The sequence below is a fragment of the Camelina sativa genome, chromosome 6, assembly GCF_030686135.1.
Source record: "Camelina sativa cultivar CO46 ecotype springtype chromosome 6, ASM3068613v1".
NCBI lineage: Eukaryota > Viridiplantae > Streptophyta > Magnoliopsida > Brassicales > Brassicaceae > Camelina > Camelina sativa.
Window position 1 is genome coordinate 27523619 of NC_141885.1, and position 18063 is coordinate 27541681.

Below are 18063 nucleotides of genomic sequence, written 5' to 3' on the forward strand. Positions count from 1 at the left end.
ATATATCAAAATATTATATCTTAATGGACGGGAATACTCATTTAATGTTTACCAATAAACTAAAAAATGAAAGAAAATAATAAAACTGAATAATCTAGCAAAAACTAAAACTAAAACGGCAACCAACAAAAATAAATTAATAAACCCATTGATAAAAGCTTGACTTTGACTAAATATCCAATAGTATTGTCAACTGAACAAAAAGTCGCCCATTCTATATAATCTTATATAGATACATTAAAAAGTATTTTCCTCTTAATGATTCTGTCATTCTGTTCAGCCTAACTTTTTCTTTCTTTTTTTTTTTTTTTTTTTTTTTTTTTTTTGTCGGCAATCGACGGCATGTTCGGACTTTTTTCTTTCTTTCATTTACTATTTGATACTATTACAATATACGAAAAAAAAAAAAAACTATTACAATATTAGACTAAAAACGCCAGAAAAAGACAGAAACAATGTCTTTAAATTATTAATTATTATTATTATTGGTGATTGATTATTCATATGGTTTGTGATACCATTATTACATTCAAACAAAACAAAACGTATTATTAACCTATGGCTCTTTTTTTAGTGGCACGGCATGTAACGGGTTGGTCTTGTGCAATGTGAGACCAAAGGTCTCGTCCATGTCCAAATCTTCTGAACCGACGCCGTTTGGAAGCTTCCAGTCAAATGAATAGAGAAGAGAAGCAAGCATGAGAGGCACTGTTTTCACAGCCAAAGGCATTCCCGGACAAATTCTACGTCCTGCCCCAAACGGTGTAAGCTCATAATCTTTACCTTTCACGTCCAAATCCTTACCCAGAAACCTCTCTGGCTCGAACCTGTTTGGGTTTTCCCATACATTCGGGTCTCTTCCTATGGCCCACACGTTCACAAGAACCTGAGTGTTTTTAGGCACAAGGAAACCAAGAATATCCACGTCCGTTTCCGCTTTCCGTGGGAGGAGAAGTGGAGCAGCCGGGTGTAATCGGAAAGTTTCTTTAACGACCGCTTGTAAATACGACAATTCTGAAATATCAGACTCTTGAATGACACCGTGTTGGCCCATCACACCATTTATCTCATCTTGAACTTTTGTCATTGATTTTGGGGATCGAAGTAATTCTGCCATTGCCCATTCCACTGTACTAGACGTTGTATCCGTACCTGCTATAAACAGATCCTAACAAATACATACAAGCACATATTATATATCTGTGAATAAATATAACATTATGTTATGCAATAAGCTAAGACTTACGAAAAGTAGGTGTTCAATCTCGTTAGTGTTGATTTCAGGTTGATCTCCTTGGTGGAGATCGATAAGTGCATCCATGAAGTCGTTGCTCGAAGCATCTTTCTCGTTTGTCCGAGATGATTTTTCCACAATCCGAGCATTGTATATCCCTCGAAAAACCTGAAACAACTTCTCCGAGCAGTCCTTCATCTTCTTACTATTACCTTGCAAGTCAAGAAACCTCATAAATGGGAAGAAGTTAGCAAGGTCTGGGTTTCCGATAGCTTCCATGACACCAGTCATCAACTCTTGAAACACACTGGAATCTTTCGAATTGTAGCTACCGATATTAACTGAAAACAAAATGTTTGATATGATATTGAGAGCTGTGACGAATAATGCTCGAGAAATATCAACAGTTTCTTCTCTCTCACTGCTTTCACTTATGAAGTTGACAAGCTCTTGCGCCCTCTTCATCCTCATAGCTTTGGTGGCTTCGATACGTTGTGGTGAAAACATTTGAGTCACGGATAGTTTCCTCAACATTCTGAAAAACATTACATAAATAGAAACGATGATCTATAATTAACCGTTAATAAAAGCTCAAGCGCTATTAGCTTAAACCACTTTAAAAGATGTTTTTTAATAAGCGATAGAATTTTACTAATTGTGGACCTACTACAAGTATAACTTAGATTCGGGATTCCAAAGATTATCATGTTTATAGATCTGGAACTTCCTAGCTACTAAAAAGAGAAATTATAGAAGAAAAAAAAAAAAAATCGGTTACCTCCAACGAGTAGACGTAGGATGAACCCAGGCAACGGAGAAGTCATGATGGTTGTTGGATTGTACCGCTGCATTTACGTACCGGCCAGACAAGATTTGATCATGTGTTCTTAGTACTTCTCTCGCAGCGTCCCGTGAAGCTATGACCACTGAGTTTAAAAATCCAAGCTTAAGACTCATGACTGGTCCATATTTTTTTGAGAGATCTGCGAATGAGCGATGTGGGTGCTTTCCGACAAGATGAATGTTTCCGATGAATGGTAACCGTGGAGGTCCCCGAGGTGCTGCCGTTACTTGACGAAGTTTTGGTCGGGATCTTGAGGTGATGAAGATAAGAAAACATGATAAGATAAAGCAAAAGAGGAGAATAGGCGTTTGTTCAGAGATGATGTCCATTTGCGTTTCTAAAGTGATTTAAAAGAAAAAACTACACATTAATGACTAAGCATGGTATAGGTATATATAATAATAGTTGAAGTCGACAAAAAAAAAAGAAATAATATTTTCAACTATTTTGCAGCTCCAATTTCTATCCAACATGGGCTTCTAATTATTGCCGGTGGACATCAACTTGCCACGAAACAAAAAATCAAAGGTTCCAATTGCGATCAAACGCCAGTCTGAATAGAATAATTACTTAACATACATGTACGTGAGTAAGGACGCGAACAGTCGTGACGAAATCGTATACGTTTTTGGGGTAAAGTAACAAAACTAATGATAATTATAGACTTTGTGTATTCTGTTTCTTGTATGATGAGTTGATGACATAAAAATTAGATGTTGTATACATATTCGTATCCCTTTACGCTTTAGATACGAAAATACAAAAATTATTTTATATTTACGTAAATAAAACTTTTTGTCACACGAGATTTAAGATTGAACGAGCATAAAGGCGGTTAGTCTATGTTTAGGACAAAGCCGTATAATAATTTTCTTATCGTCAATTCCTGCTAATAAAATCAATGTTCCCATTTCATTAGATACAAACCGAAAGATCAATCCATGCTCAATTCGTGTTGTGTCATATTCAGGCAATCTTATCTTGTTGGAATTATTGGATACCGCAGAGAACAAAGCCAATTACAGAAATTTCAACAAAATTCCTGTCCTTTTCGCGAAATCTCATGTACAGCTCATCTACTTCCTTGTTACTTTCCTCTTTTGATCCTAGCTAACTGTTTTTTCTTTTTCTTTTTCTGGCTTATATATTCCGCACGTTTTTTTTCTTCTTTTTATTGGAAGTTTGGAACCCATAGTTGGATAAAGAACCCTAAACCCTAAAGCTTTTTTTTTTTGAACAACAAAACCTAAAGCATATTTCTGATTTAATATGAAGGTTTTAGTAAAAGGTTTAGCTAGTCTCAAACTTTCAATAGCAAGAAAAATAAACTGTGAAAATATTAAGAACATATTATTTTATTTTGTTGATAAAATAATTATATTAATTTTCGTCCTCTTATAATCGTCGCTTTTCGAGGTACCAAAAATGTGATTCGCAACTCTTCATTCAAGTATATACAATGCGCTGAGAGGCATTTGCATTGGACGATTAATTTAATAACGTTACTGGCACTCTTCTTCGTCGACCTCTTTCCATAATTAAAGTCTTCTTCGAATCACATTTGAAATGTTTCTTATTTTAAATCAGGTAAATAATTGTATTGTTTGTGAAATTTAGTTCGTACTTAAAAGAAAAAAAGACTAAGTTTCTAACTAATGGCGCGTTTTCTTGACGGGAATGGCATGTAACGGATTGGTTTTATGCAACGTGAGACCGAAGCTCTCGTCCATGTCCAAATCCTCAAAAACGACGCCGTTTGGAAGCTTCCAATCAAAGGCATAGAGAAGAGAAGCAAGCATAAGAGGCACTGTTTTCACAGCCAAAGGCAATCCCGGGCAAATTCTCCTTCCGGCTCCGAATGGTGTAAGCTCATAATCTCTACCTCTCACGTCCATTTCTTTCCCCAAAAACCTCTCTGGCTCGAACCTGGTCGGATTCTCCCACACGCTCGGGTCTCGTCCCATGGCCCACACGTTCACCAAAACCTGAGTGTCTTTCTGTACGAGGAATCCAAGAACCTCCACATCTGATTCTGCTTTTCGTGGGACGAGAAGCGGAACAGCCGGATGTAACCGGAATGTTTCCTTCACAACTGCTTGTAAATAGGGTAGTTCCGAGATATCAGACTCTTCAACAACACCTTTTTGACCGATCACACGGTCGATCTCAGACTGAGCTTTTGCCATTGTTTCAGGGTTTCGAAGTAACTCTGCCATCGCCCATTCCACAGTACTAGAGTTTGTGTCTGTGCCCGCTCCAAACAGGTCCTGATATACATACGTACAGTTAAAGTCTTAGTGATGTCTTACGTGTTAATTCACATGATTTTAAAAATCTACAAATTAAATGGCAAGACTTACCAAGAGAAAGTGTTCAATATCGTTAGTGTTGAGCTCTGCTTCATCTCCTTCTGTAAGTTCGAGAAGCGTATCCAAGAAATCTCTGTCCGAGACATCTTTAGGGTTATTACGCAATGATTTTGCCTCTATCTTAGCATTTATTAACCCACGGAAAACTCTAAACAACCTCTCCGAGCAAGCCTTCATAGTCTCTTTATTACCTTGCAGATCAAGAAACCCCAAAAATGGGAAGTAGTTAGAAGCGTCTGGATTCCCGATAGCTTCCATGACACCAATCACCGCGTCCTGAAACCCATTGTATTTTTTCGAGTCGTAGCTACAGAGATCGACAGAAAATAGAATGTTTGATATGATATTAAGAGCTGTGATGAAGGTTGCACGAGAAATATCAACAGCTTTTTCTCTCTCGCTGCTTTCACTCATGAAGCTAACAAGCTCCTTCACCTTGTTCACCCTCAATGTTTTCGTGGCTTCGATACGCTGGGGCGAGAAGAGCTGCGTTGCCGATAGTTTTCTTAATAGTCTAAATGAAACAAAACATAATAAACATCACCACATATTGTTAGTCAACATTAAAAAAACATACGTAATGTGCAAAAATTGACATGTGGAATTCAATCACGGAAATTCATTAGTGTACAAATTTGACTATGAAACAGTGCAACAAGTTTACCCAAGAAAAAGCGGAATAATATTGTTTTCCTTATTTTTGGTCACTGAATTTAAACATTATTGCAAAATTTCTACATGCACACACAATATATTTACATACATTTCCACCAAAAAAAAAATATATATATATTTATATACATAGAGAATTAGAGATCCCATATAATCATGTGATTTATATATTTATTTGGTTTGAAAAATGATTTATCAGTGAGATGGAAAGCTCATGCATATAATAATATTAAAAAAAAAAACTAAAAATCGATGTTAAATTATACCTCCAACGAGACGACGATGGTGGAAGCCAGACAACGGAAACCTCGTGGTGGTTAATGGACCGTATCGAGTTAGGGGGGCTACGGATAGAGAAGGTTTGGTCGTGTGTTCTTAGAACCTCTCGTGCAGCTTCTGGTGAAGTTACGACCACAGTGTTTAAACTTCCAAATTTAAGGCTCATGATTGGTCCATATGTTTTTGAGAGGTCGGCGAATGAACGGTGTGGGTTTTTACCGACAAGGTGAATGTTTCCGATGATGGGCAGTCGCGGGGGTCCTGGAGGCGGTGGAGCAACCTTGCGAGAGCTCCGGGATCTTGTGGTGAAGATAAGGCAAGTTGATAAGATAAAACAAAAGAGGAGAAACAGAGCTTCTCCAAAGATAATTTCCATCATTTTTTTTTTCTCCAAGTAATATTTTCTTTGCAATGCGTGATGAAATTTCAAAGCTTCGAAAAAGTCATTTAAATACTTTAAAAATTCGTATAAAAAACAAATACCTCAACCAAATGAAAAATACTGCTTACGGTCCAAATACATCCTACCGGGTGATATGGTCAAGAAATTTGATACCAGTAGGCGCCACTTGTCACTTAAAGCCAACCAATGAAGTGAATACAAAAAACTACCGACCAATCACAAGAGACACGTATCCGTGAATGAGTTTAACCATTTCGTTATCAAATCGAAAATGTTTTTTTGCTCTTGTACCTAAGCAACTCAATCTCGCCGTTTATTGTAAACTGTAGATACCCTTTAGTCAATTATTTCAGCAGTTGATCTAAAGTTTCATGATTGTACATTGAATTGGTCGATAAATGGTCAAGATTTGACGATATTATCTCTACAGAAAAAAAAACAATTTATAGTTTTTTTTTTGGTAAACAATTTATAGTTTACAAAATGTTTGTGGTTTTTCCTTATGTGAACAAAATTTGAGTCAATGATTTTGGTAAAAAAACTAAAAATGAGTCAATGATATTATCAAAATATTAAGTATCTATTCAAATATGTATTTGGTGACAAAAAAATTTAAAATATAGATATGTTTTCAAACACACGTAGAATTAATACACATTATTTTTATTTAGAACCGTCGGTCCCAGTCTAAGCGACGGATAGAGTACAGAGCCATACGAAAGGGTCCATAAAACTGTATATGTTTTGATAGGAGTTAGCCCCACAAGGAATCTATAATAACATAGGTACATTTTTAAAAAAATATGAAAATCACATAGACATAGTTTTCTTGATGGGTACGGCACAAAGAGGTTTGGCCTTGTGTAAGGTAAGACCGAAGGCCTCGCTCATGTCCATGTTTTCAGGGACGACACCGTTTTGAAGCTTCCAGTCAAAGGAATAGAGAAGAGAGGCAAGCACCATGTACATTGTCCTAAGAGACATAGAGATTCCCGGACACATCCTTCGTCCTGATCCAAACGGTATCAGCTCGAAGTCTTTGCCTTTTAGATCGGTTTCTCGTAACAAAAACCTCTCTGGCTCAAACTTCATTGGATTTTCCCACACACTCGAGTCATGTCCTATCGCCCACACGTTCACCAAAACCTAAAATAACAGAGAAGGAACTATTTAACCAAATAAAAAAAATCATATTGGTTCTATTCTATGTATACATCAAACCAAACAAACAACAACCAAATTTAAACTTACGTTTGATATCATTTTCTTTTTGTGTGTGAAAAAAAAATAACTATGTTTGATTAACATTATCAATTTCAGGAAAAAAAACTTACATAATGAATCATTAGAATACATATTTTTCCACTTTACTCTGTGTAAAACCTAAAAACTAAACCAAATCGAACAAATTCAACTTTTCTATTCAAACCGAAAACAACCAAATAGTGTTGGGTCTTGAACCGAACAATTCAAACTTAAACAATCAAAACGAAAAAATAAAGCTGACTACTAACGTGCATCCTAGGTTACTAAGAGGTAATTAATGTTAGCGTGTTAAAAAAAGACTATGAAATAAACCTGGGTGTTCATAGGAATGACGAAACCCAAAATTGAAACATCAGATTCTGATTTTCTTGGGATCAAAGCTGCTGGAGGATGCAATCGAAGAGTCTCTTTCACAATTGCTTGTAAGTAAGGCAGACTCGGGATATCAGATTCTTTAACGACACCGTTTTCACCAATTACTTGCCGTATCTCACTCTGAGCTTTTACCATCTTCTCCGGGCTTTGGACTAACTCAGTCATCGCCCACTCCATTGTGCTAGAGCTTGTATCTGTGCCCGCAACAAACATATCCTATCACAAAAAAAAACAAGGGGATTAACTGAAGATACTGCATATCTATAATATCTTAATCATGCCATGTGTGTTAGTGGAAGACTTACGAGAAGCAGGTGTTTGATATCATTGATGGTTAATTCCGCTTTGTTTTGCTGTGTGAGATCCAGAAGGAAGTCTAACATATCAATACTCGAAACTTCTTTAAGCTCTGTATCTGTGTGAGACAATCTTTTGGCCATCCGAGCATCGATGAATTCTTGGATAACACTAAACAATATCTCTATGCAGAGCACTGCTTCTTTACGAGTACCTTGCAAATCAAGAAACCTCATATACCTGAAATAGTCTCCTACGTTGGGTTTACCGGAGATCTTCAACAGGTGGACCACTGCGTCGTAGAAATCGTAAGGAGACGAGTTCGAGTCATAGGTCGCCAAATCTACAGAAAACAGAGCATTTGAGATGATATTGAAAGCTGTGACAAAGGAAGCACGAGCCAAGTCAATAGCTTCTCCTTTCTCGCTAAATTGGTTTGCTAAGCTCACTAGTTCCTCCACCTTTCTCATCCTTAATGATTGAATAGCGTCTAGGTTTTGGGGTGATAACAAATATCTCGATATTGTTTTCTTCAGAAACCTGAAGATGCATACAACAGCGTATAACTCGTTTTAATCAAATTATAGTCTGGTGTACAGATGACTTCAAACACAAAAAAAAAAAGTTAAAAAGAAAAGTAATCAAATTATAGTCTTGATCTTAGATAGAGTTAGTACCTCCAACGAGCCGAGGGAGGAATCCAGACAATGGAGTGTTTATGGTGATCAAAGGCTCGAATGGGGTCGTTAAAGGATCGAGCGGACAAGACATTGTCGTGTGTTCTAAGTGCCTCTTTAGCTGCTTCTGGTGAAGATATAACCACTGCGGTTAACCTTCCAAGCTTCAAACTCATTATAGGTCCGTAGGTTTTTGAAAAATCAGCAAGTGAACGGTGAGGATTGGGTCCGAGTTGGAATATGTTTCCGACCAATGGTAATGTCGGAGGACCAGGCGGAAGCTTCTTGCCGTGGCTAGAGCTCCTCCGCTTTTTTGAGGTGGCAGTAAATAAGAAAAAGAAGAATGTTAATAGGAAATAGAGAGGCAGAGACATGCCTTGATTTAGTGAGAGGTCCATTGGACGACCGTTTTCTTCTTTTTTTCTACTCTTTGAGTATAAGGAAACTGGAGATATAACTCAATCATGGACTTTATATTCATCAATATAAGTTTCATTAATGAATATTGTCAACAAATTCAAAGATATTATCTAATATGGAGAAGCAAGTTCGCATGCAAAACCCTCAATCGGTATTAGTTGCCAGTTGTATATGTTTGTATATAACACTTACCTAAATTGCTGGCATACATGGAAAATACTTGATACAAATTAAATATTAACTTTGGTAGGCTTAAATGAAGAGAAGATAACATTTAATGTAGCTTAAATGAAGAGAAGAAAATACTTGTATATTGGACGTTGATTTGTCATTAATTATTCGGATTTAAAACATATGCAAAAAGTATATGATTCTAGAACTCTAATCTAATGAGACATGGGAGATTAGAAACCAGCCTGCCAAAATTGTATGCAGCCGTTGGTATAATACGGCTGAGATTATATATAGTTCATCTGTTGAACCCCACATCACATTAACTGGTATTTGGCAGCGTAACCATGTACTTAGGTGTACGTTACTCTCTTTTATCTACTGTTAGCTGTATTTGTTTTGATATTAGGTTAAGCTGCTCAATCTGGTTTTTGCCCCTCTTAGGCCATATTTATCGGGATAACAGATGGGGTGATCTTAGGCTTTTTAAAAATGAGATTTAATGAATAGTGGACTTTAGATCAGGCTTTTTTATCTTATTCTAGATCAGTTCTTGGGCCTGATCTTGTGAGACGTGTCTCACTCGGATTGGAAAGAATTATTTTCCCTTCGTTTCATTTTCATTTTCTTCATTCGCGAAATCTAGATTTGATTGAGAATATTTGGAATAAATTTGGACATTAATCTATGTATTAATTAAATAAAATGTTTGTCTTGTTTAATTAATTAAGTAATATGTTTGTTTGTTTTTTTAAAAATAAAAATACTTAAAATATTTTTTTTTTCATAAAAATTTGGTATTGTATTTTGAATTTTAGTTAAAGTTTTTTGAGTTTGCAATTAAAATGTTATTTTCTAAATTATTATAATTGTAATATGTTTAAGAATATTATATTATTAAATCTTAAAATCTTACACATGTTCTCCCAATAACTAACTTTTTAACAAAAGTTCTTAACTACTGATCTTACATTATTTTTACAATATTTATACTCTAAAAACACCCTAAATTGATCTCCCTATAAACATGCCCTTAACTGTTTCTCTTGATATTTTTGTCAAATAATGTATGAGACAACTCAAACTTTTATCTTCTTAACTGCAAAAAGGCAAAATCTTAAATTAATTGGTAAATTTATCTGGTGTTGTGCTCATTTAATAAAAGGTCAAAGTTGGTAGTATAGTAAAAAAAATTAGCTTGAATCAAATGGGTTTTTTTACTACTACTTACTTATCAAGTATCAACTGTTAGTACTAAATCTCGGATGGTCGTGGAACACAAAAAACAAAAGAACATCAGTAGGATATATTTTTTTTTATGTAACGGTGGTGGAAAGTTGGGGACCACGGTCACGGGCCCCGACAAGAGTTGGCTATAACGTTCGGGCTAGTAAAAACATTAGTGTTCTAATGATAATTATTGTTTGTAGTTTTAGGTTAAATAGTGGACTCACACGAGCATTTTTATACAGTTATACTCATCACTTCTTCTTCTTCTTCGTCTTCTGCAATCTCCATATTAAAATATATAAAAACAGACGTTAAAAATACATCTGAATCTGCATTTTAACCTGCAAAAGGCTTTGTTTTCCATAGATTCCCTTTTCAACTTTCCGACGATGTTACTAAAGTCAAACCCAAACCCCTAAGTGCAACTTTACCCCTTCTTTATTCAAAAAAATACTTAATACAAACCTTGTTGTTATATTAAAACAAACAAATCACCCACCCCACTAATATCAAGTGGGATTACCATTGTTTCTCATTTCAATCGCTCTCTAATTAGCTAATAAGAAGATGAACTTTGACTTTTTGTTTTTTGTTTTTTCCCCCTAAGTCAAAAATAAAAGGATGGTGCCAGCGAGTAAAAATGATGTTGAACTTTAGTGAAGTGATCCCACAGTTTTGTTTTGTACCAACGAGCGTTATTCGTGCGCGTGAATCCGGGTCCAAAAACCTTAAAACTGGGTAAAAAGTAAAAAAAAAAAAAAAAAGTAAACCAACACAAAGCCACACATTCGAAAATCTAACAAAAGAGTCAGAACAAAACGATAAGAGGCAAAAAAATGAAAAGGTCAAAATCCCATCACCCGAAAAAGCGACCTCAACAAGAGTTTTTGTTTGAGAACTCCTTAAATCATTTCTGACAATCTCAAAAGTCCTTCTCTTTTTTGGTCTATATTTTCGATTTTTTTTTAAATCGAGAAATGAGTCTTTTACATTATTGTTCAAAGAAAACTAAGATAATTTTAAAGAATACATGGGTAGTATCCACCCAGCCAAACGAAATCAGATCTAAGACCCAAAAAACTGAATCAGTATCTTTAAAAAAAAACTATAAAATTTATGTTTAAAACCGCTCACTCCTCTCTCGTCTTTCTTCGAGAAAATCGAATCGATTTGGGTGAAACTGTAGAACTAGGGTTTGAAATCAACCAAAAATCGAGTAAGAAGATGGTGAAAACAAGGGGGGGGGGGGGGGTTGTGTGAGGAGGAGTGATCGTTTGAAAGAAAAGAAGATCTCACAAGGAGATGGTGGTTCGAAAGTAAAATCTGATTCGCCGGAAGTAGGTGTGTCGGGTTTGAGTCCGGCGACAGTGGGAAGAGAGATAGCTTTGAGTACGGTGGCGGAAGAAAGTGAAACTCGAGTTTTGGAGGAACCCAATCCGGTGGGCGAAGGAGAAAATGCGAAGGGAGGAGAGAAAGCAAAATCCGGTACTCCGGAATCAAGTAATCGAGAAGAAGTTGATGAAGAAGGAGGAGATAACGAGAGATCTACTTCTGTGGAATCAAGCGATGGAGAAGAAAAAGGAAACGATGAAGGGGAAGAAGAAAACGATGAAGGAGAAGAAGGTGGAGAAGGGGAAGAAAAAGACGATGAAGGGGAAGAAGAAAACGATGAAGGAGAATAAGGGGAAGAAAAAGAAGATGAAGGAGAAGAAGAAGAAGAAGATAAGGAGGGAAGTTCGAACTCGTTAGTTAACTCGAGAAGGATTACAAGCGAAAGTGAGAGGGAGCACGAGGAGCACAACGATGCAAGTGTAAGTACAACTAGTCTGTGTCATTCGGAATTAAATTAGAATTTGAAATCGATCTAGTAGAACTGGTACAACTAGGTGATGTAGAACTGGTACAATTAGGTGGTGTAGAACTAGTAGAACTGGTACAACTAGGTGGTGTAGAACTAGTAGAACTCATGTAAAACTGATATAGTTGCAGGAATCGGAGGAGGAAAAAGAAGCGATGCAACCTTTAGGAATGTACTTCAAGCCTAGTCAGTACAACAAGATAATCAAGCTATCGACAAGGTGTCATATTTCTGAAACTTTGACTACGCTTGATAAATTAGAGCATCCACTGACTAGTTTTGAGAGGGATTGGTTTGAGAAACATCCACAATTCAAGCACATTTTCCACATGCCAAGGGACCCAAACCACAAGCTTATGGGAATGTGGTTGCTCTTACTTCGAACGGCAGAAATTGAAAAAAAGAAGGAAGCATGGTTTGTTGTGAATGGTGTTCCAATCCGTTATGGTCTGAGAGAACACGCGTTGATATCTGGATTAAATTGTCGGTGTTATCCACTTAATTAAAAGGAAGCCGGTGGTAACGAGTTTCGAAGGAAGTATTTTTTACGAAAAAAGGGTTAGACTTCAAGATGTGAGGGAAAAGCTAAAGGTAATGGAACCAGGTCGTACTCGTGATAGGTTGAAGATGGCGGTTCTCTACTTTTTAGGAAGCATCATTGTAGGCCATACAAAATACTCGGGGAAAGATGCTGGGGTATCGATGAATTTGTTGTAAGTGCAGTGAATGATCTAGATTTTTGTGTGTCTTTTCCTTGGGGGAGATTATCATTCAATAACATGCTAGAAGAGATTTCCCATACAATGAGGCATTTTAAAGGGGTCGTGCATAAAGAGGATGCGTTATGGCCTGTTCCAGGTTTCTATATTCCATTGGAGGTTAGTTAGTTAAAAATTTGAAGTCTTCTCATTGTTGATAGTTCTTATAAGTGAAGCTGATTTTAGTTTTATTTTGTTGTATAGTTTTTACTATTTGAGGCAGTTCCAATTTTGGGGAACACTTACGTTGACGAAATTCTTGAGGCGGATGAAAGTTGTCTTAGGATGTGCAGGAGGAAATTTAAGAGTACCGGTCAGAAAGGTTTTCCTCTAAAGCATATAGGTGATACACTTGGTACAACAACGGTTAGTTATCCTAACAATTGAATTTATTAATCATTTGAATAATTTGGTTTGTAACGTATCTAAAGTAGGTCGTTTACACAGGCAATTGCTAGTGTGATCCCTCATATTGATGAAGAAAATCCTCTTCTCGAATTAATCATGGAAGGAGATGAGGAAGACGATACCCATGATGTCGTAGTTGCCAGTTGGATGTGGCGCCTTCGTAGAGGACTACCTGTACTTTTGGAGGAGATGTACACAACAGATGTGGCGTCTCGTTCAGGACAAAACGATGCGAATGAGAAAATAGACGCCAATGAACAACGGAGAGAAGATACTATTGAGTTGGTGGATCATCTAAGGACCATGAATCAGGATATGAAAACCCAGTTCGAGAACATTTCGGCGAAGCTTGATGGGCTTGAAAAAAGGATCGAAAAGTTGAAAGTATTTGTGAAAGAGCAAGAGTAATACTTTGTAATACTATAGTAAAACTTGGTAATACTAGAAGGTGTTAACAATATTTGGTTTCATGTCAAGCGCCAGTAGATGATGAGCAACCGAGTAGCTCCCAAGATGGAGGAAGAGGGACGAAGAGAAAAAGGTCTATGAAGTAGTAAAACTATGATATTTTATTTGATTTGTCATCGTTACTAGTAAAACTATGTAAAACTTCGTTATGTTGTTGGATTTGGGATTGGTATTACTAGTAAAACTATGTAAAACTATTTTATTTTCTTGGATGTGTCGTTCGTCGTTTTGGTAAAACTACGTAAAACTAGAGAATTCATAGAAAAATATAGAACATGATTCAACAAGAGAAGTCACATAAAAGATAAAAAAACAGAAACTGATTCAACAAGAGAATTCATATAAAAGATAAGAAACATAAACTGATTCAACAAGTTTTAAACCAACGTAGAAGATCGACTCAGATAATATCAATCGAAACACAATCTATCCAGGAGGTCGACTCGAGTGGAAAGCGACGCCACCTCCTCCCTTAGTTTGGCAATCTTGTCACTCTTCTCCTTAAGCTGCATCTGCAAATTATAGATTTGAGTATGATGGGGGTCGAATTCCTTCAATCTCTCCCAATGGTTATCAACATCCTTCCTTAAGCTTTAGGTTTCTTCTTCAATTGTATCAGCCCAAATTTTCCGCATGTGCAATCCATCATCCTGCAAAATATATCAACGAACAGACATCATACTCAGATCTCTCAATTGAATTTTATTTGGTTTAATTTACCTTATACTTAACGCAAGTAAACCATCTCTTTTTCTCTGTTTCTATTTCAGAGATCTCTTCGACGATTCGTTCGCCACATGAGCATATTCAAGGCATGCCCAAATCACCATCGGCTATGGCTTCTCGCAACGCTACTAACTTCCTCGCCCTCTTCTGATCAGCATAGTATGGGTCGGCCTCAAATTGTTCCATAGTTTGAGAAGGATAGAAATTATAGATCTAGAATTCGACTTTCAAGATGAGAGAAGACTTTCAGTTTCAAAGAAAATGAATGAATGGATGAGAATGAGGAGAGAGAAGACAACGGATGAGAGTCTACACTTTGGAGAAAATATTCGGTGATAGAAAGAGAAAACGAAAGCATGGCCACGTGTAAAAGATTTGTGTGTTCATACTTCGTGTTCACACACAGTTTTACCGATTAATGCAGTTGCACTAAACTTCAACATAGTTGTACTTTAGAGGTTTCTCATTTTAATTAGTTATACTAAACCTTAGCAGTACTTTTTCTAGTTTTACAGTTGATTAAACTTAACTATCATACAATTACAAGTTTTTTGCAACTTCATAAGTTAAAAGTTATAATTCTATAATTTTTTCATGCTTACTTGGTTATTATTTACAAAGAGACATTAAAAGTGTAATGAAACACTTGTTGAGATTCTTTCATAAATAAATTAAAATTAGTATATTTTGGAATTTATTCATTTATAGTAGAAACCTATGTAGAACATTTATGCAATATGTATTGTCAACTCATTGTCAACACTGGTTTTAGGTAGTAGTACCAATTTTATTATTTTCAGTAGTACCAATTTTACCATTTTTACCAGTTTTATCTTAGTTGTGCCAGTTCTACTATCTTATAAACACATTTTTTGAAAGAAGAAAATATTAATAGACTTCAAATTAAGTTTCAAGAGGGAGTTATGCCATAAAAAGTAGAGATTAGTCAAACCAAACACAATTGATACATGAAGAGGTGAATCAAACATGAACATTAGAAGAATCTCCAAATAACAACCATTGGAGTTTTTGTCTCCTGCGCCTTTTATTCTGCGTCCTAGGTCGAGTTTTTGGTCGTTTTTCCCCAGCAGATGCAAACCTTTTTGTTTTCTTTCTACTCCCTTTTATTTTCCGAACCGGAGGAATGATCTGCATATCTTGGACTTCATCTAGGACATCCCATCGAGACTTATCAGGTACTAAATAAATTGTCCTGCAATATGCAATTGCCCACAGCTCCGTCCAATAATACTTAGAACACAACTCATGTAACTCGATATCCTTACCTCCATATTTTTGGAATGTAATGAAAGACGCCAATGCATGCACACAAGGATACTTTTGTATATCGAAAAACCTGCAACTACAACTTCTCAATCGCAACTTCACCAAATAAAGCTTTACGTCACTGTCAATGACATTTTATTCAAGTTCGAAACCATTTATCTCTGTTACCTTTAGTTTCTCAGCAGTTGCCCATAAATCATATAAGTAATTCTCCACTAAAGGCACCAATTTATTTGCGACTGATCCAGACACAACATCTTTCCGATGTCCATTAAACCATTCAGAGAATTTCTTAAGTATTGCATCAAGCATGGGTATCAAGGAGTACCTCCTTGCATCTTTAAACACGCTGTTCAGCGATTCAACACAGTTGCTTGTGTCTAGGTTGTATCTATCTCCTAGAAAACACATCTTGCCCATCTTTCTTTCTGGGTAGATTCTTCAAGATACTTGGCAGCAGAAGGATATCTTGTCGTAAAAGAAGCGTAAGCAATGTTGAACTCAGCCACTGTGTAAAACCTACTACACTCCTTGAATCTCCATGCAACAACGTCTTTGTTGACGTTACGAGCATAACCTTTCACATTTTGGGATAAATGCCATATACAAAAACCATGATGAGCCAGATGATACACATTAGCTACGGCTTTTATGAGACTTGTATTTCTGTCAGTTATAAATACTATTTCAGAAGAATCCCCAACAACGGTTTTCAACATCTCCAAAAACCAATTCCAACTTGCATCATTCTCACCATCAAGAACACCAAACGCCAAGGGATAATGGTGACAGTTAGGATCATGAGCCGACGCAAAAACTAAAACACCCTTACATCCGTTCTTTAGAAAAGTTGCATCCATAGTTATAACTTTCCTCATGACTTTAAATCCTTCAACGCTAGCTCCCAAAGCTATGAACAAGTACATGAATTTATTATTCTCATTGCAATGCACATATGATCTTGTACCATGATTAACCTTCTCTAACATGTGCAAATAACATCGCAGCAACTTGTAGCTTTCTTCTGGGCTACCTTTCAAATCAGTAACAGCTTGAATTTTCCCTCTCAACGCCGTCGAAGGTGGAGTTTTCATTTGCCCTGGATAATCACCATGTAAAAGAGAAGCAACTAATTGTGGAGTGCCTTTTCTCTTATTGTTGCTTGAACTTTGACTAACCCGAGAGCATGTATGCATCTTGTTGTGCCGTCTAATCGAGAAAATATATGTACCTCAAATCCTACCACCTCGTAAACCCCAGTTACATCCTTCTTTAGGACATTTGACCACATAACGCACCTTGTCCGACTTTTCTATTTCAAAACTAAAACAGTTAGCGAATGAAACTCTATCCACCACATCTTGCAATGCCTTCTTGTTTGGAAATTCTTGAAGTTTAGTCAGATCCAAACCGTCATCCCATGGTTCAATATACTTACACGGTTCTACAATAGGCCGTGGCTCAATATATTCATCACCTTCATCACGTGATTCAACTTCAACCTCTTTATTAGAATCACCCTCTACAGCCTTTTCTTTGCCTACGTAGACAACAATGGTGTTAGGTCCGATTTCACCATCCTTCTCTTGTTGGTTTTCAAAGTTCATAGCAACATAACTTTGGTCCACTATGGGCACTGTGGGCACTATGGGAACTGTGGGCACTATGGGAACTTGCTCAGGTTGTGGCTCGGAATGGATGACATTCACAAACAACATACATCTTCGCTTCTCATAATTAACGGAGTCTAGATAAACATTAACATCCTCATCATCATTTACCTCACAATGCTTCAATGTTTCTACCAGTAGTGGCTTGTAGCTCAGCTGCAACTGAACGTCACTTTCAACAAACCCAAGCTTCCTCTGTATCCTTGCTTTTAACATCAACAATGTTGTATTCCTCTTGAACATTATATTATACATGCGACCTTCACATTTAAAATGTAGGCTTATGTTCTCGCATATTGTATCCTGCCAAACCAACCAATATAAAAAAATCATAATTAGTCCTACAACTAGTTTTACTAGTTTTACTAAATATACTAGTATTTCCAGTTTCACATTCTCTCTCTCCTATCAAAATCGAATCGAATGGTAAACGAGTTCTAATCTCCTTAATTCACTGAAATCGAAAGCCAAATCCCTTTCTTATCTATTAGATAGCTCAATCGACCTATTAACCTTTGTAAAACACCCAATGTGCTAAGCTTTCTTCGATCTAAATCCAACTGAATTTCTATATTTACAAATCAAAAACAAATTCAACCAAAAGCTACTCTAATATGAAGTAACGCACCTGCATTTTGAAGAACAACTTGA

General features: G+C 36.5%; 3 protein-coding genes across 3 annotated transcripts; all 3 read right to left on the bottom strand.

Annotated features, from left to right (window-relative positions):
- Window positions 1–443: 443 nt before the first annotated feature.
- Window positions 444–2535, bottom strand: LOC104793517 (cytochrome P450 76C2). Its single transcript, XM_010519877.2, has 3 exons — window positions 2013–2535; window positions 1247–1769; window positions 444–1168 (listed from the first exon to the last, which is right to left on the bottom strand). Exons 1-3 carry the CDS (start codon window positions 2405–2407, stop codon window positions 557–559), a joined length of 1530 nt encoding a protein of 509 aa, XP_010518179.2. The 5' UTR covers window positions 2408–2535; the 3' UTR covers window positions 444–556.
- A 1098-nt stretch (window positions 2536–3633) lies between these two features.
- Window positions 3634–6000, bottom strand: LOC104793518 (cytochrome P450 76C2). Its single transcript, XM_019226870.2, has 3 exons — window positions 5386–6000; window positions 4439–4961; window positions 3634–4345 (listed from the first exon to the last, which is right to left on the bottom strand). Exons 1-3 carry the CDS (start codon window positions 5775–5777, stop codon window positions 3731–3733), a joined length of 1530 nt encoding a protein of 509 aa, XP_019082415.2. The 5' UTR covers window positions 5778–6000; the 3' UTR covers window positions 3634–3730.
- A 412-nt stretch (window positions 6001–6412) lies between these two features.
- Window positions 6413–9273, bottom strand: LOC104793519 (cytochrome P450 76C3-like). The gene is made up of 4 exons (XM_010519878.2): window positions 8417–9273; window positions 7748–8279; window positions 7380–7658; window positions 6413–6947 (listed from the first exon to the last, which is right to left on the bottom strand). The coding sequence occupies exons 1-4, from the start codon at window positions 8812–8814 to the stop codon at window positions 6612–6614; spliced, it is 1545 nt and encodes a 514-aa protein (XP_010518180.2). The 5' UTR covers window positions 8815–9273; the 3' UTR covers window positions 6413–6611.
- Window positions 9274–18063: the final 8790 nt, after the last annotated feature.

Coding starts and splice junctions, on each gene's coding strand:
- LOC104793519 (XM_010519878.2), bottom strand. CDS start 8,814: ATGGACCTCTCACTAAATCAAGGCATGTCTCTGCCTCTCTATTTCCTA. Junction 7,659..7,747: donor ATATCAAACACCTGCTTCTC/GTAAGTCTTCCA, acceptor TTTTTGTGATAG/GATATGTTTGTTGCGGGCAC. Junction 6,948..7,379: donor TCATTCCTATGAACACCCAG/GTTTATTTCATA, acceptor CTGTTATTTTAG/GTTTTGGTGAACGTGTGGGC.
- LOC104793517 (XM_010519877.2), bottom strand. CDS start 2,407: ATGGACATCATCTCTGAACAAACGCCTATTCTCCTCTTTTGCTTTATC. Junction 1,770..2,012: donor CCTACGTCTACTCGTTGGAG/GTAACCGATTTT, acceptor AATGTTTTTCAG/AATGTTGAGGAAACTATCCG. Junction 1,169..1,246: donor AGATTGAACACCTACTTTTC/GTAAGTCTTAGC, acceptor TGTATTTGTTAG/GATCTGTTTATAGCAGGTAC.
- LOC104793518 (XM_019226870.2), bottom strand. CDS start 5,777: ATGATGGAAATTATCTTTGGAGAAGCTCTGTTTCTCCTCTTTTGTTTT. Junction 4,962..5,385: donor CCATCGTCGTCTCGTTGGAG/GTATAATTTAAC, acceptor TGTTTCATTTAG/ACTATTAAGAAAACTATCGG. Junction 4,346..4,438: donor ATATTGAACACTTTCTCTTG/GTAAGTCTTGCC, acceptor TATGTATATCAG/GACCTGTTTGGAGCGGGCAC.